The 21,743-nt window shown below is 56.7% G+C and overlaps 6 protein-coding genes across 6 annotated transcripts; 4 read left to right on the top strand and 2 right to left on the bottom strand.

Moving 5' to 3' along the window:
• Window positions 1-1,082: 1,082 nt before the first annotated feature.
• BCV69DRAFT_286495 (HCP-like protein) lies at window positions 1,083-4,150 on the top strand (the record flags this gene model as incomplete). Its single annotated transcript, XM_025493524.1, has 3 exons — window positions 1,083-1,208; window positions 2,817-4,010; window positions 4,079-4,150. The coding sequence occupies 3 exons, from the start codon at window positions 1,083-1,085 to the stop codon at window positions 4,148-4,150; spliced, it is 1,392 nt and encodes a 463-aa protein (XP_025350360.1).
• A 3,411-nt stretch (window positions 4,151-7,561) lies between these two features.
• BCV69DRAFT_280810 (hypothetical protein) lies at window positions 7,562-11,625 on the bottom strand. Its single transcript, XM_025491739.1, has 4 exons — window positions 11,021-11,625; window positions 10,844-10,926; window positions 9,364-10,640; window positions 7,562-9,281 (listed from the first exon to the last, which is right to left on the bottom strand). The coding sequence occupies exons 1-4, from the start codon at window positions 11,197-11,199 to the stop codon at window positions 7,947-7,949; spliced, it is 2,874 nt and encodes a 957-aa protein (XP_025350359.1). The 5' UTR covers window positions 11,200-11,625; the 3' UTR covers window positions 7,562-7,946.
• Window positions 11,626-11,860: 235 nt separating this feature from the next.
• Window positions 11,861-12,782, top strand: BCV69DRAFT_280809 (hypothetical protein). Its single transcript, XM_025491738.1, has 2 exons — window positions 11,861-12,318; window positions 12,436-12,782. Exons 1-2 carry the CDS (start codon window positions 11,986-11,988, stop codon window positions 12,490-12,492), a joined length of 390 nt encoding a protein of 129 aa, XP_025350358.1. The 5' UTR covers window positions 11,861-11,985; the 3' UTR covers window positions 12,493-12,782.
• A 212-nt stretch (window positions 12,783-12,994) lies between these two features.
• On the top strand, window positions 12,995-15,199 carry BCV69DRAFT_310673 (hypothetical protein). Its single transcript, XM_025494810.1, has 3 exons — window positions 12,995-13,553; window positions 13,664-14,449; window positions 14,555-15,199. The coding sequence occupies exons 1-3, from the start codon at window positions 13,056-13,058 to the stop codon at window positions 14,843-14,845; spliced, it is 1,575 nt and encodes a 524-aa protein (XP_025350357.1). The 5' UTR covers window positions 12,995-13,055; the 3' UTR covers window positions 14,846-15,199.
• Window positions 14,953-17,901, bottom strand: BCV69DRAFT_297144 (Adaptor protein complex AP-3 delta subunit; the record flags this gene model as incomplete). Its single annotated transcript, XM_025494088.1, has 4 exons — window positions 14,953-15,423; window positions 15,511-17,427; window positions 17,513-17,674; window positions 17,743-17,901. 4 exons carry the CDS (start codon window positions 17,899-17,901, stop codon window positions 14,953-14,955), a joined length of 2,709 nt encoding a protein of 902 aa, XP_025350356.1.
• A 309-nt stretch (window positions 17,902-18,210) lies between these two features.
• On the top strand, window positions 18,211-21,674 carry BCV69DRAFT_111695 (hypothetical protein). The gene has a single exon (XM_025489090.1). It carries the CDS (start codon window positions 18,299-18,301, stop codon window positions 21,530-21,532), a length of 3,234 nt encoding a protein of 1,077 aa, XP_025350355.1. The 5' UTR covers window positions 18,211-18,298; the 3' UTR covers window positions 21,533-21,674.
• The last annotated feature ends 69 nt before the right edge of the window (window positions 21,675-21,743 follow it).

Genomic DNA, 21,743 nt, shown 5'->3' with positions numbered 1-21,743 from the left:
TCGAGGGAGAAGGCAGATCGTCTCACTTCACCTCACTTCATTCATATCTCTTAGAGAGGGCCAGGAGACTACGTCCTCGGCCTCGTCTTCAACATCATACCCAACACAACACCCCTCCACTACACTCCCTTGGCACCACGTCTCACAACGGCATTCATCGGTAAATTTTTACCCTCCCCCCCCCCTTCCCCCCCCTCTCCTTCTCCACCGCCTCGTGTCCAGGCCCTCGAGCATATACACGACGTCCTCTTCTCACGACCCACGACCTCTTCACTACTCTCACGAAGCAAGCAAGCGCCAGCTCGGATCCTTCTCGCGCCCTTTACGTCTGTCTCTGAGCCTGCCAAATCGGGGCCGTTCCGATTGAGCCTTTGCGATCGCACGGGACTGCTCCTCCTCCTCCGAGGGTAGATCGTACACGCACGCGAGACTTTGGCATTCCCCCTAGCCATCTCTCGCTAACACACAGGTGCTAGCTTGGTCGTCCCATCACTCTGCCTCTTCCCCCTTCATCGTCTCCGCCGGAGACACGCGGCATCATGACCGACGAACAACAGTCGCCGACATTGCCCGCCTTCAATTTCCACAATCGTTTCAACAACACCAGCTCACAAGGCCACAGCACTTCGCAAGACCAAGACACTTCCAATAGCCAAGCAGCCGATTCCTCATTCACCTTTGGGTTCTCCGACTTTGGTGCTCTAGGCGTCAGTCAAAATACAGGCCTGGGAGCCTTTCTCAATCGACCCAGCAGCAGCGGTGCAGAGGGTGCAAAGTCGTTAGAGGCACGCTCCTCCCCTACCGCGGGAATGCAGCTAGCCAGTCCAGTCGATGCCAATACCTCCATTGCCGAGAGTCAAAAGTCAGAGCGGGCTAGTCCAGAGACGTGGGCTCCTAGTCAGAGGTCATCCTTACATGGCCAGGTGGCACCCCCTCTGGACATCGGACGTGGAATCTTTGGGCTCGGTGACAAGGCTGGAGACACATCGTCGGCGGGTGCAGATGTAGGAGCAGGCGAACGTCTTGGCTCGGTCGACCCCAATACCTCAGCCAGCACATCCTCCCAGCCGCAAGAGGCGGGCATGCAGTCATCAGAAGAGCCTATCCGCCCTCTTCCCCAGTCTGGAAGCAATCCCGGCCAAGAGCAGCAAACAGCAGCAGCTCAGACGGAAGCCGTACTCCCGCCTCGCATAACGCCGAACAACGAGGTCGATGCCCCAGGAGAGTCTTCTCACCGATCCTCAGCTCCTGAAGGGCAGACCCCTGCTGCTGCACCCATTCCGCTTTCAGGTAGCTCGACGCAACAGCAGCAGCCTGCCGTATACCCTGGCAGTAAGCCTCCTCTGGCGCAGAGGTATCCGTGGCAACTTCCAGAGATAGGAAGTTCTGCTTCGCCGGGCGAACGCACAGAGGTCTCGGGTGGGCAAGCTGAGCGACTACCACCGCCATTGCAGGATCCGGAAGAGGGCCCCTCGTCTGCTCGGGAGGGACAACTTGACGACTCGGTCGATTCACAAAGGTCACAATCGGCAACTCGCGAACAAACTGAGAGCGAGGAGCAGCGCTCTACTCGCCAGCCTCTTCCGCTACCTCCTGCAGCTCAGCAGCAACAGCCGCAACCTCCTTTGTCCGCTCCTCCCAGGCCGCCTAGGGAGCTCTCCAGACCAATGGAAGTCAGATCTTCGCCTCCGAGACAGCTCGACGGCGCAGATACCGCAAGGGAAGCTCAGCCATCAACATTGAATGTTGCGCCCGCAGGTGGACTGCCAATGCTGCCGACGTCATCGACCCACAACTTCTCAAACATGTTCAGCGGATCTGGCTTTGAGCAGCCGAAAGAAGAGCTAAGCGGAGCAGCTCCGCAAGCAAGAGACGCTTCTCATCCTGTCGGCCCCTCAGGAGCCTCGACTGCAGTGCCCAGCGCTGAGGCCGAGGTTGCCCGCCTCCCGCGGTCTAGTTCGCCAGCCGGCTCAAGTTCTGTGTCCAGCTCGAGGCTCGCTTCTGCTGCCATGCAGAGCACAGGCAGCAATGCTTCGATCAACTTTTCACGCCCCTCCGGTCCTTCGCTAGAATCGGTCTCACAACCTGCTTCAGCGGTAGACCCTGTGGCCAGGCAGAGCCTTCCGGCTCACATGAATGCACTCAACCTCAACCGCCTTGCCGCTTCCGAAGAATCAAGTGCCGGCGGCATGCCTCCTCTTAGAAGTGTCCAGGCTCACCAGGCTGTCTTGCACGGTCCTGGAGACCCTCCAGACTTCTTTGCACGACGAGACGCAGAAGAGCAGAAGGAGCGACAGAAGGCGTCCTTCCCTTGGCAGCTAGGTCAGGGGCAACGGGAACAGCATCAAACGGAGCAGCTTGGAGGCGGGGTCGGTCTGCGAGACCGACCAGACAGCTTCTTTGGCTTGCATCCCCCAGTGCCTGCTCCGGGTACCCCAGGTCGTGATGAGCCTTTGGAAACAGAGATCCTTCGCTCGAACGGTATGCTGAGGGAAGACAGCGGCGTGCCGTCCACAGACGTCACAGACGACAATGCTTCCGACTTCTTCCCGAACAATCCCGATATGGCGGATGACAACGATGCCTTCTTTCAAGGAGGTACCGAGGACTCTGGTTCTTCTGCCGATCAGCAAAGTGGGGAAAGCCAAGCTGCTCGTCTTGCTGCTGCCTATCAGAGGAACGAGAACCTTCGTTCAGATTCTGCCTCTTCAGCTTCTGTTCAAAATCGCAGCACACTAGCAGGAGGAACAGGCAATGCTTACATTGCGCAATCGTCGTCTTCGTATAGAGACAGCCTCGCCACTGGCCGTCCTCAGACCATCGCCTCATCCACATCTGGACCTCTGCTGGACCACAGCCATCTGAAGCCTGGTGAACAGGCCGCTCTTCTCTCCCACATCAAGACATTGGAGCTCTACCGGGTGAATGCAAAGAGGACTAATGATCCTGATCTCATCTATGAGTTTGCCGTCTTCATGATCGATGCTAGCAAGTCGATGCCTGACTCACCACCTGGACCTACTCAGCCAGGCTCAAAGGAAGAGCTTATCAAAGAGGCTATTGGCCTGCTGAAGAAGATTGCAGAGCGTGGGCAGTCAGATGCGCAATACTTCTTGGCAGACTGCTATGCCAACGGGATCGGTACACCCAAGAACAAGCAGGACTTCGATCGTGCTTACCCGCTCTTCGTACTCGCTGCAAAGCATGGTCATCCGGATGCCGCTTATCGAGCCGGGACCTGCTATGAGAAGGGCTGGGGCTGTCGAAGGGATAATGGCAAGGCTTTGCAGTTCTACCGCAAGGCTGCTGCCCAGTCACATCCTGGAGCTATGTACCGACTTGCTACTGCCGAGCTGAACGGCGAGCTGGGGCTGAAGCGCTCAGCCAAGGAGGGCGTGAAATGGCTCAAGAGATCGGCTGATGCCGCTACACCAGAGTTTCCTCACGCACTCCATGAGCTCGCTCTCCTCCACGAGCGGGGAATCGACAATGTCCTCTTCCTCGATCCCGAGTACGCTTGTGAGCTCCTTGCGCAGGCTGGAGAGATGGGCTATGCACCTTCTGCCTACAAGCTCGGAGTCAATTACGAGTACGGACGGATGGGCTGTCCTCAGGATGCCGGCTTGAGCATTCACATGTATAACATTGCTGCGCAGCAGAACCATAGAGAAGCCTGCTTCGCTCTTACTGCCTGGTACCTGGTTGGTGCCCCAGGCATCCTGCCGCAGAGTGACACTGAAGCATATCTTTGGGCCAAGAAGGCGGGGGAGCAAGGACTGGCAAAGGCAGAGTACGCAGTCGGCTACTTCACAGAGATGGGTATCGGTACAGTGAAGGATATTAAGGAAGCCAAGGCTTGGTTCAGTCGTGCTGCTGAGCACGGCGATCATCGTGCCAACCAGCGTCTGACGCACCTGGGCGCCCCGACCGTCAAGATGGCCAAGGGGGCGGGGATGAACGACAGCAATGCGAAAGGTCTTCATAAAGCAGGCCAGCATGGCTCAGCAGACGTCACCGACTACGCGTCACTGCCAAACTCTCGTCGCACTCAGCCGATCAATGCTCCATTCCCTTCCAGGATCGAAAATTCGGGCATGAGTCCGGCAGGTGGAGGGGCGACGACGTACCCTTCGCCGGTGACGATGCGTGATCAGCAGTCGCTCCAGCGGGAGACTAAATATCTGGCCAATGTGGCTGCTCACCAGCAAGCTCAAGCTAGGGCTGCTGCTGCCGCCGCTTCGCGTTCGGCTACTCCCCCGGCTACTTCGACTCTGGCTCGCACAGAGCCTAGCAATGCGATCAATGGTGCTGCAGGCACACCACCTGCCAACGGACAGGGGTATCCAAGCTTCTCTCAGCAGGTCAACAACATGCCGGCTCAGCAGCAGCAGCAGTCGCAAGCGAGACCACCACCTCAAGCTGACATGAAGCCTTTACCTGCCCCCGTGCCTACTCGCATGAATGGCCCACCCACTCTGCCTAGCATCAGGACCTCTGGCATACAACAGTACATGTCAATGGCACCTCCCAGCAGCGGTGCTCAACTCAATGGAGGCAGTGGAATGATCTCACCGATTTCTGCCATGAGCCCGGCCTATCCATCTTACCCGGCAGGAGCCCCCGTCAGTCCTATCCGAAACCAAGCCAGAGCCACACCGCCGCCAGGTGGTGACAATCGCAATGGTCATGCTTCTCAGGGGCTGCAACAGGGTCTTGCATCTCCACCCACCTCTCCCCAACGCATGAATGGACCACCTCAGCAGCCGCACCTGCAGATGCTAAGGCAGTCGGACCCTCAGCGACCAGGCCAGCAAGGCGGCTCTCTGCCTCCTCCCTCACCTCAGAGGAGTACACCTCCGCCTTCTCAGCTGCAGTCGTCTCGACAGTCCTCACCTGTAGCTCAGCGATCTCAGACTAGCGCGACTCCTCCCCCGATGCAGAGGGATCCCTTCCAGATGCCGCACATGCAAGCACTGCGACAGTCTTCCCCTGTAGCGCGCAAGTCGGGCACACCTCCTCCTGCTTCGCCTCAGCGAGCTATGACACCGGGCCGTCAATCGCCAGCAGGTCGACAGCCGTCTCCGGCCCAAAACAGGTCGCAAGGCGCTCCACTTCCTCCGTCTGGATTGCAGGCGATCCCTCAGCTAGCTCCGTTGTCGATCTCCCAGTCGGGCATCTTTGGAGAGCAACAAGTCGAGTCCCCTACCAGTCTTGCCGAACCTCAGGGATTGCCGCTTCTGCAGAGCCAAGCGCAGACGTCTCGCCAAACCTCTTCTGCACAATCCCAACCGCAAGGCGAGATGCCTGGTGCTGGTGCTGGTGCCGTACAAGGAGCAGCTCCGCAGCTTCAGCCCTCACTGACATCGCAAGATTCTCCTTCTGGGCAGCAACAGAGATCAGGATCTCGACCTGGTACCTCATCTGGCCAACCGCCTCAGGCTGAGAGCGCTGGTGTTGAAGCACCTTCGGCAGCTGCGCTTGCACCTACACCTCAGAAACCGCAGGGGGCTCCTCCTGCTCCTCCAGGTCAGACGGAGGCTGGAACTGGTCAACCATCTCCGTCTCAGGGCTTGCAGAAGCCTCAGTCTGAGTTGCAACAGCAGCAAGCACAAAGAGCTTCTCCGTCAACGTCTGCTACAGGCCAAAGTCCTGTAGGTGCACCTCAGCAGTCTCAGCTGCAGTCGTTGCAGGGCCCCTCTCCTGGTCGTCAGCAGTCGGATGGCGAGCAAAGGAGTGGAGGTGCACCTCTTCCTTCCCTCAACCCCTTCAACGGACAAGGTCAGCAGCGACCGCCCCAACAACAGCAGCAGCAGCGACCACCACCATTCCAGCAGCAACAAGGGCAGGCGGGCCAATTCTCACCATCCCAGCAGTACCAGCGGCCCAGACCACCTCAGCAGGGAGGTCAACCAGGTCAATTCTCGCCGCCTCAGCAGTTCCAGCGGCCAAGGCCGCCTCCTCAACAAGGTGGCCAGGCAGGTCAGATGTCACCTCCTCCGCAGTTTCAGCGACCCGAAGGCTTCCCTGGCCCCTTCCCGCACCCTGGACAGAGACCGCCGCCCTTCCAGCAACAGGGAGGTCCACGCGGGCCTTTCCCTGGTCAGCGACCTCCTCCTTTCCAGCAGCAACAGGGCCAAGGACAGGGTCGACCAGGACCATTCCCTGGCCAGCGTCCGCCGCCACCGGGAGGGCAACATCCAGGCTTCCCGGGACCCTTCCCCCCGCAGAGGCCTCTCTCGCCAGGTCAACAGCAGGGTCGACCTTTCCAGCCCGGCAATGGTCCACCAGGTCAGGGCCAAGGACAAGGACAAGGTCAGGGTCAAGGTCAAGGGCCTTCCTCCTCGGCAGAAGCATGGCAACAGCGTCCCCCCTCTCAACAGCACTTCCAGCCCCAGCGGCCTGATTGGATCCCTTCATCGCAGAACCGGGCTAGCGGGATGCCATTGGGAAGCCCGAATGGTAGCCTGCCCCCTGGCGCAGGACCCAGCGCTGGTCCTGGCATGAATGGCTTCCCCGGTCCTGGTCAAGGGCAGCAGCAACCTCGTCCTCCCCAGCAGCCATCCCTCTCGGGCGACACGGGTCTGATGACGCAGAGTATGCTCGGGCTAGACTCTGATGCCCAGGCACAGGCACAGATTGCTCAGCGTGCCAGGATCTTGGAACAACGCAGGGCAGCCTCCCAGGCTCAATCCCCTGGCGGGGCAAATGGGAATGGAGGAGGGAGTGGTGGTGACGAGGGTGGGAAGAAGAAGAAGAAGAGCTGGTTCAAGTGAGGTACTGAGCGTGGGAGCGAACGTAAGAGAGCTAGAGTTGCTATAAAGTTGCGGATTGGTTGCGAGAGGATGGGGCGTCGGAAGCCGGATCAGGTACCCCTCGAGAGCGGAACACAGAACAATGTACGATGCGGAAAGGCGAAGCATGGCTTGGCGAAGCGGAGCGAAGCGGAGGACATGAACGAAGGAGGCAAAAGGCACACATCACAAACCCACCTCGGAGTCGTGCAACCATTCTCTTCATCATTCCTTTCTTCCTTCCTTCCTTCTGTTCCTTTCATGTCATATCATCTCATAACACAACACAACACAACACAACGCAACACAGATCTCTTTTGGACTTTTTCCCTTTTTCCCTTTTTCCCTTTTTTCCCCTTTTTTCTTTGTTCACTATACATACTTTCTTTTACCTCCCAGTGGTCGCCTGCTCTTCTCTCCTGGTCCGGTGCGGTCTGGTCTGATCTCAGTTTCCCGGATCTTCGAGTCTTCGAGTCCTCGAGTCTTTGGGGCTTCACCTCAGCTCGTCTCAGCTCGTCTCACCTCACCTCATCTCATCTCATCTCTAGTACAGTAATGCCATTTCTCGCTGCAAGATGAAAGGAAGAGTACCAGACCATTTCAATGACTATGAGTCAACGTGAATGTCAACACCAAAACCAACACCAAAATCAACACCAAATCCGAAACCAAAATCAACACCAAACCCAGAACCGTAAATCATCTTTTATACCCTTCTGTACTGTACGACATCGTTGACTCTGTCCCTTCTCCGTCCCTAGCCTGGGCCATGACCATGCATCGTCATGTGCAAAACCCAATCAAGTCCGTCCGACCTTCGATCTTCTCTTTCTCTACTCGTTTATAGTTCTGCCTCTAAGCAAACCCTCTTTCGCTCCACTCCACTAACTTCGACTTCAATATCGACTTCTCACTCCTGACCTTTTTGGCTTTATTTTTGGATCAGTGGGCATAGACATTGCAAAGTAGGTGCGACATGCTAGGACTAAAGCTAGGGGGCATAGATAAAGATGATGACGACGACGACGACGACAACGAAGACTTCTGCACTTTCCTCCTTCCTCCTTCTTCCTTCCCTTCTCCCCTCCATCTCTCCATCCCTCCATCCCTCTATGCCTCCTGCAGCGAGCGAGTTGCGTGCCCTCACTCACTCCCTCACTCCTCTCCCACCGGCTTCGCGCCAAGCTTCCTGGCCTCTCTCAACACCTTTACTCGGAACAGATCAGGGTAGAAGACAATGACCTGTACGATGCTTCGGAAATGTTCAGAGTGCTCTGCTTGCTCCAGAACGTGCTGCTGGGCGTCCAGGTGGCGACGAACTTGCTGAGTCGCCGGGATGTGGAAGATGGGTGGGCGGTCCTCGCTAGCGTCGTCTGCATTCTCGCCAGTGGGAGTGGGGTTGGTGCTGCCACTGGTACCAAGGCCTGCAGGCGTCTCCTCTGTAGTCTTGATGGAAGTCTTCTCATCCTTGACACTCGTGCTACCAGTGGGCTCAACAGGTGCCGACTCTACAACTACCGCGGAAGTGTCCTCCTTTGCCTTGCCTTTGCCCTTGTCCTCCTTCTCGGTGCTCTCAGCATCAGGCTGCTCTTCCTGCTTCTCATCAATATCATGGTCGTCTCCGAATGCAGCCGGGATGCCCTCTTCAAGAAGAGCAATGGTGATCTTTGCAGGGTAGCCGCGATGACAAGGGTACTTTGACTTTTTGAGGGCAGCCTTGATCTCATGGTACAGAATATCGCCTAGTCGCTGCTTCTGGTCGACATGGCGACGCTCCTTGAGGATACCTTGCAGTCGGAGGGCTGCATCGCGTCGTTGATCGTTGGTCACAGGTCCTAGAGGAAGCTCGGATGGGTGGATGCCGCCCATGCCAATCGTCTCATTCACAGCGGCTGCTTCGACAAGAGCTATGATCTCCCTGCAGTTCCTTTCGGCGAGCGTCTCCAGAGGGATGACGAAAGACGACTCTTCGGTCTGGCTTGCCTTGGAGCGGTACTGAAGGTGATTCACACTAGTCTCAGTGGGCGGTTGTGAGATGCCAAGAGCGGTACCTTTGGCTTCGACAGCACCGACTTGACCAGTAGAAGTCTCTGGGCCAGCGACAATGCTGCGAGCACTCTCAGCTTCTCGAATTTTAAGCACAAGGTATTCATCATTGTGCAGGCACAAGGCTCGATCCCTCCAGTCCAGCGAGGCGAGCCTGTCCGTGACGGCATCAACCGGAGAACCTTCAGGTAGAGCGCCGGTAACGGCGCTCAGCAGCTGTTTTCTCTCTTCGTCTGAAAGGGCGTTGCTCTGAGACTCTAGACCGCCTGCAGGCTCAGCGTTTCCCGCTCCAGCGGGGAGAGGCATGGCTTCGGTGGTCAGACCATTATCTGCAGTAGGATTCTCCTCAGCGTGGGGACTGGGAACTCCAGTAAGACCGAGGGCGGTTTCAGCCCTGCTTGACAAGGTGGGAGGAGCCAGTCGGCCTTCGTGGACGTCGATGATCTGGCATGACGCAAGGAAGAGTAAAGTCAGCACTCAGAAGACCTGTCGACAGGCCCCCCTCTCTCGTTGCAGTGACACTTACCCTCTCTTCCAGGACACTTGGATTCATCATGGCGCGGAGCTGGTCATCGATTTGAAGAGTAGCCAATGCGTCAACGATATCCCTGACTGAAGCTGTCCCATTCAGAGCAGCTGGTGCAACGCTGATCTGTCCCAACAAGGTGTTGCGGAGATAGGGCTGGCGACCTGGCCAATTAGGGTTCTCTCGCTCCTCGCGGGCGATCGGCGCCACGCCTTCAGGCTTGTCCATGCTCAAATCTGCGCCTGGCGGCTGTACGCGGTCGCCTTGGGCTGATGCAGCAGCGGCAAGCTCATTTGCTGGACCACGGCGAGGTGTGTTAGGCTGAGAAGGGTTGCTGGTGCCTGCCCTATCGGATGGGGATCCGCTTGAGCCACCAACGCCGAATTGTCTAGCGAGCTTGTTCTTCCTTGGCTCTTTTGGCTCATGAAGGCGGACGTACATCGGTCGGCCTCGGATGAGCGCACCATTGAGTGCTGCGAGAGCGTGAGCGGCTTCTTCGGCGTAGTGAAAGCTGACGAAGCCATGTCCGCGGCTGTTGCTGTTGTCATCGGTGATGACGCGAGCAGAGACGATCTGACCAAACTCTTGGAAGATGGTAGTGAGAGCATCGTCGTCGATACTGTGGTCGAGATTCTTACAATAGAGATTGCGAGGATCGATGTACGTCGATTGTCGAGGAGAGTACTTGAGATTGGTACCCGGGACAGGCAGGATAGGCCCGTTGATGGGATGCAATTGAGCCGGCAAGGGGATCGCTGGCATATAGTTGGGAGAAGCCAAGAGAGCTTGAAACCCTTCCTGCTGTACCCTGGGGGGAGGAGTAGCGGGCAGGGAGGGCGGAAGATGGGGAGCTCGTGGACTCATGTGGAGGCTGTTCCGAGGTACGAAGGGTGCCGCGGCAGCCGACATAGGGCTACTCCTAGGGGCAGTGCGCGTAGTCTCTTGCTGGGTAGCAGGAGCAGTAGGTCCAGCGGTGACGCTGATGGTCTGACCTTCGACTTCAGTACCGTCCATGATGCTTTTAGCCAATCGTGCAGATTCTTCTCGGAAGTAGTAGAGTTTTGCGGTACCCAAGACGTCGTCTCTGGGGCCCAATTTGATGCAACGCACACTCTGTAGTGGTCCAAAAGGTCGGAAGAGGTCGAAGAGGTAGCCCTCGTCAACGTCGATGGGAAGGTTTCGGACCCACACAGGTGTGGCAGAGGAGGGTACCTGATAGGCGCCGGGGGGATTGATGGAGAGGGAGATAGTCGAGATGGTCGCTAGAGCTTTCTCAGCTGAAGTGAGTGGGATTGTAGTGGAGAGGGAGGGAGTGTAGACGAGTGGATCGAGTTGTAGTAGAGCGGATGGTAGTGGGGTGGAGTCAAGAAAGGGGGGAGTCAAACGACTTCAGCTCGGGGGGTTATGTAGCTGGTCACGGAGGCATTTCTTCCACCTCTCGTCATGGCCGAAGTGGTATTTGCTCCCGCTCACCACTCACCACTGTGAAAGTTCTGGAATTCAATTGTTCCCGAAGTGCCCCCGCCGTCCAGAGCGTCTGTGCTATCCCTCTGGATGCAGATTCTGGTTCCGAGGAATGGCAAGGAGGAGGAGGAGGACTGTGAGTGTGATTGCTTCCGATGATAGGTAGGCAGGATCAGCACTCCTTGCTGCTCACTTGATCGGACGAAATGGCTTCAGCGGCCCATTGGCGAGCGCTGAGTCGGGTATCTCCGGTGGATGGTCGGAGAGGTGGAGTCGTGGAGACAGGAGATGAGGATGGCAACTGGTGTCAGGTATGAAGTGGCCGGGTTGCGCTCGAGCAGCGGAGCGTGGCGCCCATATCGAATCGGGCATGGCTTATGAATAGGTGAGTGGGAGACAGGGTGGTATGGGGGTGAAGGAGGAGGGCGAGGTTGTGTAAAGGGTCAGGAGGAAGGCCGGAGGTAGTATTGTCGTAGCGGGCCAGGCAGGCCAGTGGATGGGTGAGTTGATCTGTTTGCGCGTGTGATGTATCATGGACGGCAAAGCCGCACACAGGGCTGTAGTGTTGGGCCTCAGCCGCCAAGAGGCGCTCTGCAGAATGTCGTCGACAAGGCAACGTCTTCGAGCTATGACTGTGGCATGGGAGCCTTGGAGTAGGAGTCATGGTGAGATGGTGACCTTCTTGCATTTGTGCCTTCTTGTCCCTCCCCCCTCCTGCGTTGCGCCCCCTGATCTTGTTGCCTCTGCTGCCTTTCGCCCTTCCCATCCTCATCGTCCTTTTTGCTCCGGCGACGCTCAAGCCCCGGCGGCGCTTCATTGATTGCTACCACGGACCACGCGACTTCAACGCGGTCTACGCACGCACCTGGCCGCGTGACATTCACACTCCGCCAGCAACACCTTTGGCCCGATGACAAAGACGGGCGACGCCGTTCGGTGAGATGCGCCTCCTCCACTCCACTTTCGCTAAGAAGGACAATTGGCCTGGCCCTGCCTGGCTCATCGGGAAGGATCCCATCTTCACCGCCGCGCCGATAGATCATCAAGGAAGCACAATACCTTGCCTCCCATTACAAGCATTCTCGCACTCATCACCACTTGTCTGATCCTCGCTGCATCCCTGTCCGTGCGCTTTCCACTCATCCTATACTGCCCCTCATGACCGGTCCATCGAGCATCAACAAGAGCTACGCCGACGCATCCCACCCACCAGGGTCAGATGGCGTTCCCAACAAGGCCGTCTCCAAGCCATCTACGGACAAGCACGAGGAGCTACGTGAGCTACACCGCGACAAGAACCACTCTGAACAGGCCATCGCCAACAGGTCCAGCTCTGGCATTGGCGGTCGTGGCTCGGCGCAGAATTATGGACAGACCAATAGCAGCATAGAGGCTTCTCATGGTTGCGGTGGAAAGGGATCGCACCCTGAAAAGGCGGCGGCACCTGCAGGAGCAAAGTACACCGATGGAAGCACATCCATGGCAGACCAGGTGAGTTGCAGGCAGACTGCAGACGAGACAGAAGAAAGGACCAGAATGCTCACAGATGATACTACTCCGCTTTTTCCAAACGATTCTGCCTTACATCTTCTATCACCAACCTCGCAGCCCGAACCACCTGCTTCGCCTGGTCTGGCCTCTATCGACTCCCAGCGCATGGTCTAGATCATGACTCTGAGTATCCTGCATCGTCCTGCCTTACGTCCGGATCGTTCCACATCTCTCCAGTCACTTCTCGCAAATAGACGCACACAAATAAGGTGTAATTCACTAGCAGCAAAGCCTCCAGTGTCAGCATGTCATTTCTCCGGTGTGAAGGATGTTCTAGGTTGCAAGCGGCCGCCTCATCGAGGAGTCTGAGTACATGGTCCCCTCCCAGCAGTTGCAATCATGTTAGTCGTCTAGCGATGACAGGCGATTCGCTCTGAGATTCGTGACCTTTGCATAGCCCCAGGTATCCTCAGTCTGTACACCTGACCCGCCCCCTTCCCGCCTGGTAATACCCGCGTCTTCGTTCCGCTCCGACCTTCCTCCGCACATTATTTTGGGCGTGGCGTGGCTGGCTGCCCGCCTTCGGGTCCTCGGCTTTCTTTACGCCTTGACCCGAAGCTGAGCACAGGGCGGGGCCCCGACGTGAAGTGAAGCGAGGACCTTGATCAAGGGCTGTCAGAACCCCACCTTGTGGCTTGCAAGGCCTTGCCTCTGCCCCTTTCGTCTATTGTCCTACCATGTTCACTCTCATGGCTGCGTCTTCAGCATCGTCGTCGTATCCTATGATCTGGCGGGCTGCCACCAACTCCCACCGGCGGGGAGTGAGGCAGACCCGCTGTCCTTCCTCTCTGTCCTGCTCGCACTCCTCTCCAATATCCTGCATCAATGGCGCATCTCTGCCCCAGAGGGCCAAGCTGGACCTTAACCCTTCTCACTCGCTTCGCCATCTCTCCACTTCCTCGCAGCGCCATCACCCCTCACCCACCTCAAGCCACTCCGCCTCCTCTCCCTCCTCCTCACGTCGTCCTCCACCCGCTCCCTCCAAGCTCGCCTCAGGCCACCTGCCAAACAAGCCCGGCTCTGCCTTTTTGTCTGATCTAGACGACTGCTTTTTTGACCAGATGAGAGTGTGGAAGGATAAAGCCGGGAATGAATTGACGGAGATTCCCACTTTTAGGTTGCTTGATGGGAAGGGAAGGGCGGTTAGTAAAGAGGCGGAGGCGAGGGTTGAAGAGGTGAGTGAGAGAGCGAATGGAGGCAGAGCCTGGGCAAAGGGGTGAGATGGTATGTTAGAGTGCATCAATTGATTCCCCTGTGGTCCTTGGCCACTACACTACACTCGCAGCTCTCAAAAGAAGAAGCTCTCCAAATCTACCGCTATATGATGCTGCTCCCGCAGCTAGATCAAGTCCTCTACTCCGCCCAACGGCAGGGCCGCATCTCTTTCTGGATGACCTCGTACGGCGAAGAGGCCGCCGTAATTGGCACTGCTGCTGCCCTTTCATCCGTCGACGAAGTCTACAGCCAGTACAGAGAGCTAGGGCTACTCTTGTACCGTGGCCTGCCTTTGGACCAACTGCTAGCGCAAGTATTTGGCACTCACATGGACAAAGGCAAGGCACGACAGATGCCCACGCACATTGGGTCCAGTGAGCACCACTTCCATACCATCTCTTCGCCACTCTCTACGCAGATTCCACAGGCAGCAGGCTCTGCCTATGCTCTCAAGCGTACACCAGGTAGAGAGGGAGATGTCGTAGCCTGCTGGTTCGGCGAGGGCGCCAGTAGCGAGGGCGACTTCCACGCGGGACTCAACATCGCAAGTACGCTCCACTGTCCCGTCCTCTGGCTAGCGAGGAACAATGGATTCGCCATCTCCACACCCGCCACAGAGCAGTACCGAGGCGATGGGATCGCCTCGCGTGGACCGGGGTATGGGACGCTTACTATCCGCGTAGACGGGAATGATGTGCTGGCGGTCAAGGTGGCAGTAGCTGAGGCAAAGAAGAGGGCACTGCGGGAGAGTCGGCCCGTATTGATTGAGCTCATGACCTACCGTATTGGACACCATTCCACGAGCGACGATAGCGGCAGCTACAGACCGACTAGCAGTGTAGAGGAGTGGTCCAAGGTGAGTACAGCCGAGCGCAACACGAAGCATCAGAGATCCCTCAGTACCGTAGCTGACACGTCCTTCCGCCTTGCTCTATCCTTTTCCCCTCTCTCCCTCTGCCAGCTGGACAATCCTCTCCATCGATTCCGCGCCCATCTACTGTCCCGCTCCTGGTGGGACTCCTCTTCCGAATCCTCACTAATCGCTTCCCACCGCAAATCCGTCCTTCAAGCCCTCTCGGTCGCTGAAAAAGCCCCGCAACCAGACCCATTCGAGACGTTGTTTGAGGATACGTGGAAGGAGAAGCCGAGGGTGTTGGAGGAGCAGAAGAGGGAGTTGAGACGATTGGTGGAGAAGTATGGAGAGGGATGGGAGCCGTGGAGAAAGGCGCTGGAGAAGGTTAAGAAGGGATAGGGAGTGTCTGATTATACGGGCGAGTAGGAGCAGAGGAGCCAGGAGCTCGCAATAGAGCATGCTATATGCCAATAATGTATTGATAAGACCAAGAAGGATGCGTTCCTTCACTCCACAATTGCCCGCGACTTCTTTTTGCCCTTTTTCTTCTTCGTCGTCACGACCATAGGTGACGGTCCATCTCCAGCCAGCGAGGAGTCTTCTTGTCCTTCTTCTCCAGCGCTCCGCCTCGAGCTCGAGATCGCCCGCTCCACACCCCCAGTCTGCGTCTCCTCTGGCATCTCTTCCACTTCCTGCCTCAAAGCGTCCGCCTCTCCGCCCTCGACCTCCCTTGAATCAAGCCCAAGATCGTCCAAGGAGAGCTGCACGATGGGCACATCGTCAATGTCGTCCTCCTCCTCTAGCTGTGAGCGTGGGCTGGTGAGGAGGTCGAGGCCGGCTTCCTTGCCTTTGCTCTTCTTGACCTTCTTGCCGCTCTTGTCCTTCGACTTCGACTTCGACTTTGAGGAGGAAGAGGGAGTAGGCTCGGAGATGTAGAAGGGATCCGTCTTGAGGCGATCAGCTCGCTCCGCTTTGCGCTGTAAGAGCAGGGACGGGGATGATGTATTGTCAGTACATTTGTATTCGTCTACCTTTGGCCCTCTTCCATTGAGAAGTCGGCTCACTTTTGCACTCGCTGCTTTCTCTTCTTCGCTGTTGCGAGCCTGTGAGCTCCTTCCTTTGCTGGCCGCCGTCGTAGTAGAGGAAGGAGCTTTTGCGCTGTCTTCAATCTTCTCCTTAACCGCGGGCGCCTTCTTCTTTCCCTCGATCACCCATGGCTCAGAGTAAAATGGAGCTCGTAGATTCAGATCTGAAGGAAAAGGGACCCTGCTCTGTGCTTTTTCTGCCACAGGTCCTATCGGATGAGGTTGGAAGAGCGGAGCGAGGAGATGAAGAGATTTGGGTCCTTTGGCTGCAGGACCTAGAGGCGAGCTGGAAGAAGATGCACCCCACGAGTCCATCGTGTTGTCTGCGGGCAGCGTCACAGCAGGCTTGGATGCAGCCGGAGTGGAAGTTCCCGCGGCCGACCTATGACTGTCGAGATCCTTCTCGATGAACTGCAAGAGCTGCAGGAATTCGCTAGCCCGTTCTGCCACCTCAGGGTCGGAAGACTTGAAGAAAGCAGGCAGTCCCTCTGCGACCAGGGCAGTCATGTTCTTGACCTCATCTAGACGACTGCTATCCCATTCTTCCGACAGCGAAGCAGCCCAGTGAGCGAGAAGCTTGACGCCATTGTGGAGACTAGCCGCCAAGGTAGACGCATGGCAGTCTATCAATGAAGACCTTAATAACAGGGGAATGACCGTGCGAGGATTGTCGACGCTTTCGGCGTACTCTCCGCATACCCAAGCAGCGGCATGGAGAAGCTCCTTGCCGTCCTTATCGCTACCGACGATATACGACTCGTCCTCTAGAAGGCGGACCATCTCCTTCACAGCGAAATGCCTGACTGCCTTGATTCGCGATGTCACCTCCATGATTTGATCGCGAACCTCCCTGCCGACGGGTATAGCCGGTATGTAAGCCAACCGAATCAGAGTGGAGAGGTACCATTCGAAGTCTGCGATATTGGCATACGTATCCGATGCTCCAATAGAAAGGATTCTCCGGGCGACTTCCAGGCGATAGCTAGGCAGCGAGGTAGCCTTTGAGGACAGAGAGCTCTTCTCTGCTGCCCCTCTCGATATTCCAGCCAACGCTGAGCGCAAGGAAGCGGTGGCAGATTTGACCTCCTTTGCAGCCTGATCTGGCTCGAGATGTGCTACAAGCTGCTGTACGATCTCTTGCAGGTTGCGGCGCGAGGCCATTCCCGCTGCCAGATCTAATGCTCGCAGCCTGATCGAGAGGTCCGGGTCATTGATGGAAGGCAAGACGAGATGCTGGTAGCGAGCGACAAGATGAGGATGAGTCGGGAGAATTCTGACCAAGGCCAGCAGAGCGATATACCGCAGATTGCGATCCTCGTCGTCTAGGAAGGCAGCCAGTTTCTCTACGCAAGCTTCAGCCAGCTCATCTCCACCAGGTCCATTCAGCATCTCTCCGCTGATGACAGAGTGGATACACTCGTACAGGAGCGACATCGCCGGTGTCGTTGAGATGAGCGTTTTGATTGGAGGCAGCAGCTTCCTGACTAGCCTCGGCTCATGAGGAGTCAGGGCTCCAAAGAGCTTGACAATTTTGATCAGGACCCAATTGTTTGATGAGGATGTCAGTAACTGGAAGAGCTGTGGAGAAAGGGCGAGGAAAGGAACAGGATTCTTGCGGGCTAGCTCGCAGATAATGTTGACTGTTGCCGATACGACCCCAGGATCCGAGTCCTCGAGCTTCTCTCTGAGCCTGTGCCAACTCTGATCCAATGCTGGAGGGTAGTGCTGGATGAGGGTATAGATGCAGAGAATGGCTTTCTTTCGTATGGCGGGCCGGCTGTGGTTCATCATCCCCACAATATCTCCTGTGAGGTGTTGCGCTAGGTCTGGAGTCACAATGTGGGACAGGCCATTCAGAGCGACAGCTACCTCTAAAGGATTGGCTGAGTGCAAATCCTGTACGAAGCGAGGAAGAAGGCGAGTCAGATCCTACGTCAAGCTAGCAAGACATCACACTCAAGGACTCGTCACATCCGCGTACCTTCTGGATCAGATTTGTTGCTAAGATGAGAACGTCGGTATCTTGATTGAAGGATTGAGTGGCTGCGAGATAGCCAACTTGCTTAAGATGATATTGCGAGCTCGCCATGACTTCCAGAATTGGGAAGGAAGCATGTGACGATGGATAGCCAAGCATCCGAAGCTTTACAAAGGAGAAGCAAGGGCTGTCAGCTGACTTCCTTCCCAAGACTGTTCAATGGGACTACTCACATAGGTTAGCTTCAGGACTGCACCTGCCTTGACCTCCATGTCCCCCGATCGCTGCTCATGCCGGATCTCCTCCAGCAAGGTAGCAACGAAAGCCGGCTCATCTTGACCCCTGTGTGACCTGAGTCCCTTGATCAAGGAGTCCAATGTCCTCTCGAACATATCGCAGAGTCAGACGAGGCCCGCCAAAAGGTGACTCTGGGACTTATGCGCTGTCTGGCCACCGCACTGTCTTTATGAATTGCCCTGTTTCGCTTCGTGAGCTATCTCACCGCCTCATCAGGGGCTCAATATGATAGGAGGGATGACGAGAATGGACCGCGGGCAATCTTGTGAGATTATTTTGGCCGAGTGGAGTCAAGAAGAAACGGCTGGGCGTCACGAGTACGAAAGAAGAAGTACGGAAGGGCCGAAATTGGAGGTGTTGGTCCCGGCGCATCGGCCACAGCGGAACCGCACCTCGGGTCGTTCCTAGAATCCCACCCACCACCATCATCATCCATACTACTCATACCTCAACCTTGTCTGCCGAGTCAGCTGTCGTGATTCTCGGCGAGACATGTCCACCTCGTCGCCTGAGCGGAGGCTGAGCTCACTAGCGCCCAATGGCACTTCTCCGGTCCGCCATCGCCGAGGTGCCGCCAGCCTGGCTCTCGCAGTGAGCAATCATGGTGGATCCCTCCCTTCATTGCTGGGCGAGATGGCCAAGCAAGGGGCGAATCAAGACGAGAATTTGCTTCAACTGGCCCAGAACCTCGGCAACCCCTCTTCTTCGGTATCCGCCTACCTCGCATCGCTCACGACGCAGCCGCTGGCGAGCTTGCAGTCTCAGCCCGAACTCTTGGCATCGTCCTCTGTCAAGCTTCAGGATCAACTGGCCGCTCTGTGTACACGGCAGGTCGGGCCTTTGGTACAAGTACACGAGGCGACACGTTCGCTACCTTCCAGCCTTGATCAACAGAGAATTATACTGGCGAGCCTTGCACAGAAGTCCTTGCCTCGGCTAGCTGAAGCCGCAACTTCCTTTGCTACCCGGGCCGATGATACCTTGGTAGCAAGAGACAGGGCACACAGACTCTTGGAGGCTCATACATCGCTATTGTCTGACCTTTTGGATCTGCCGAACTTGATCAGGACCTGCGCCCGTGGAGGTCACTTTGCTGAGACGCTGCAGCTTGGACTTCATATTGCACGACTTGCCCAACCCACCTCAGAGCTGGGAGGGGGACCGGCCCTTCGCGCCATCAGAGAAGAAGCCTGGAACGCGCTGCGAGATTTCAGAGATTCACTACTAGAGGGCTTGAAGACTCGATCACTTACCATAGCATCGGCCTCACGGACTATTGCGGCGATTCGTAAATTGAGAGAGCTCGATCATGTGCCAGAGCCTACTATTGGAGCTCTTGCACTGGGGCTCTCCGAAGAGGAATTGTCCCTTTCTTTGCTTCGCTCGAGAGCTTCAGTGCTACGCGAGATTCTCTCAGCACCCTTCGCCCATCAGCAAAAGCTCCGACCTTCCCAACACGTCGCAGCTGCCCACCTGGAAGGCTACGTCAGTGCCTGGAGACAAGGAATTGACGAGACATGTGCCATTGTTTCAGGTGTCTTTCAGGACGGCAATGCATCGCAAGGGAATATGATGGCTTCTTTCATCCAAATCCATATCACAGTACTGCAGAACGAGCTAGCAGAAGGAGTCGGAAAGCTCACGGCCCCTCTTGTGTCGCTCGATCCAACCAGCTCACGGTTGCCTTCTATACCGTCTGCGGCTGCTACGGCTGCTGCTGCTGAGGCTGTAGCATCCGATATTCAGGCTCTGCACACACAATTGGCGTTCACAGCTCAGACGCTTGCCAAGTGGGGCGCAGACATTGCCCCGTTGGTGTCCGGATCAGACAGAGCTTACAGCCTCGAACGATCGGCAATGCAGGTCCTGAGCGTGCCCCTGGCGAGATCTCGCGCGACTATGCAGAGACGCATGCCATCCAATCCATTGACGTTGCCCTCAAGCTGGCTGGTCAGCCAAAGCAGAGCTGCAGAGCTCATATCGCACCAAAACAGACAGCCTGATCCCAGAGACGTCGGAGCTCTTGCCTCCTTCCCTCCTCTGGCTTTCTTGCTCAACGATATCCTCATTGGGCTCAATGCAACTCGTCTATTCGCACCTCTTTCGCAACGGGAGCATGCTCTGAGCCTGCTGGACCAAGCCTTTGCTGATGTCACCGCTCGAATGGCTTCTTACGCATCGAATTTGCCAGAGCAAGCAAGCAGCTCAAGTCTGTCAAACCTGCCTTACACTTCGCTGCCTGATCTGGAGATAGCCGGATCTGCAAATGGTACCGATGTCCCAGACGTAGCGTCCTCAGTCCATCGTAGGACCCAGGCGGAGCGTCTGCTCGCCGCCATCGCGATAGACCACCTCGCCAATGTCCTCATTCCATACGCTCGGCAAAGTCTTTGGACAGAGGTCTTCGGCGCGACGGACCCTCTGCCACCTCGATCGCCACGATCAGATGACGCTACAGAGTGGAGTAAGGCAACAAAGGCGGCCTGGAGGGCCGACGAAAAGTCGAGGCTTCTGGAGATCCAGCAATTGCAAAGGGATCGGCAGGCAGCCGAAGCGGAGAAGAGCCGCAAAGCTGAACAAGAGCGGCTGAGAGTAGAAGAAGAGACTGCCCAGCGTCAAAAGGACGCTCAAAGGAAAGCGGAAGAAGAGCGTGCCAAGCGGGAGAAGGAGGCTGAAGAAGTCAGAGTCCGTGAGGAAGAGGAGAGAGTGCGAGCAGAGGAGGCGAGGTTATCTCGAGAGCGGGAAGAGAGGAGGATACGAGAAGAAGAAGAAAAGAAAGCACGAGAAGAGGAAGAGAGAAGAGTGCAAGAGGAAGCCGAGAAGAGGCTACGAGAGGCAGAAGAGAAGAGAATAAGAGAGGCGGAGGGCAAGAAGAAGGCACAGGAGGAGGGGAGGAGAGCACAGGAGGAGGCACAAAAGCTGCAAGAAGCAGAGGAGCGGAAACAGCGCGAGATGGAAAGAGATCGTCTGGCCGCAGAGGAAGAAGCCACTATCAAGCGAGAGGCTGAAGGACTGGCTCTCAGGAAAGCAGCTGAAGAGAAAGCACAGCAGGAGCGAGACATCAAGACACAAGAGAAGGAGGCAACTGCACCCTCAATAGACAAAGAGGGCGCCGCCAAAGAAGTTGCAGTGGCACAGCAAGACGAGACCCACTCGATCTCGACAGAAACGCCTATTGCATCTGGGACGCAGACGCCTGTCTCCGAAGCTGGATCATTAGTAGTGTCAGCCGCCCCTCCTGCCCGGAAGTTGACATTGGCTGAGAAGCTCAAGGCCAAGGCAGAAGCGAGGCAACGGCAAGCAGCGGCGTCGGTAGCTGCTCAGTCAGGTAGTGCTCCTCCCACTCCCACTCCCGTCGGCGACAATGAAGTCAGCACTGATTCTGCATCAGCAATGGTGCTTAATGGGGTCTCTGAGAAGACGGCAGCTCTGGACGGAAAGGCCCGAATCAGTGCTAGCGAGGTGCCCAGTGCGACAACAGCTTCGCAAGTCGTGGAGGCCGCGGAGCAGCGAGCTTCCAACGAAGCTCAAAATGATGCTATCGGCAGCAAAGATGACAAGAATGGCGCCGAAGACGAAGGCGTGGACGATGGCCAAGAGGAGGAGAAGGATGACGAGGGCAAGGACGATGAGGCTGGTCACGATGGAGATGTCATTGAGGGTGGTGGCCAAAGCACGAGCGCTAAGAAGCGGAAGAAGAAGAAGAAGAAGAGCGCAAAGGGGTAAATGATGTGTCTTTGCGGTTGATTGTCATCTCATTCATTGATACCATTTTCAGGCACAAATTCAATCTGCCGCGCCAAACCCCGACTGTCGTCCGGACGACGTTCGGGCGTATATTGACGCCACGCGGGAGGAACAAAGGCAACGATACTTGGGCTGGACGTCCGAACTTCCTTCACTGCCCTTCTCTCCTGTCCACTCTCTATCCTCTCTT

The sequence above is a fragment of the Pseudomicrostroma glucosiphilum genome (genome assembly GCF_003144135.1).
Source record: "Pseudomicrostroma glucosiphilum strain MCA 4718 unplaced genomic scaffold BCV69scaffold_2, whole genome shotgun sequence".
NCBI lineage: Eukaryota > Fungi > Basidiomycota > Exobasidiomycetes > Microstromatales > Microstromataceae > Microstroma > Microstroma glucosiphilum.
Note: the sequence above shows the minus strand (reverse complement) of the source record. Positions and strands in the feature narration are given on the sequence as shown.

Bases quoted from the DNA above. Each gene is read 5' to 3' on its own strand.
- BCV69DRAFT_310673 (XM_025494810.1), top strand. From the start codon at position 13,056: ATGTTCACTCTCATGGCTGCGTCTTCAGCATCGTCGTCGTATCCTATG. The intron at 13,554-13,663 runs GTGAGTGAGAGA...CTACACTCGCAG, and splicing joins CGGAGGCGAGGGTTGAAGAG to CTCTCAAAAGAAGAAGCTCT. The intron at 14,450-14,554 runs GTGAGTACAGCC...TCCCTCTGCCAG, and splicing joins GTGTAGAGGAGTGGTCCAAG to CTGGACAATCCTCTCCATCG.
- BCV69DRAFT_111695 (XM_025489090.1), top strand. From the start codon at position 18,299: ATGTCCACCTCGTCGCCTGAGCGGAGGCTGAGCTCACTAGCGCCCAAT.
- BCV69DRAFT_280810 (XM_025491739.1), bottom strand. From the start codon at position 11,199: ATGCCCGATTCGATATGGGCGCCACGCTCCGCTGCTCGAGCGCAACCC. The intron at 10,641-10,843 runs GTGAGTGGTGAG...CACTCACTTCAG, and splicing joins ATTCCAGAACTTTCACAGTG to CTGAGAAAGCTCTAGCGACC. The intron at 9,282-9,363 runs GTAAGTGTCACT...GCGTCATGCCAG, and splicing joins CAAGTGTCCTGGAAGAGAGG to ATCATCGACGTCCACGAAGG.
- BCV69DRAFT_280809 (XM_025491738.1), top strand. From the start codon at position 11,986: ATGACCGGTCCATCGAGCATCAACAAGAGCTACGCCGACGCATCCCAC. The intron at 12,319-12,435 runs GTGAGTTGCAGG...CCAACCTCGCAG, and splicing joins GCACATCCATGGCAGACCAG to CCCGAACCACCTGCTTCGCC.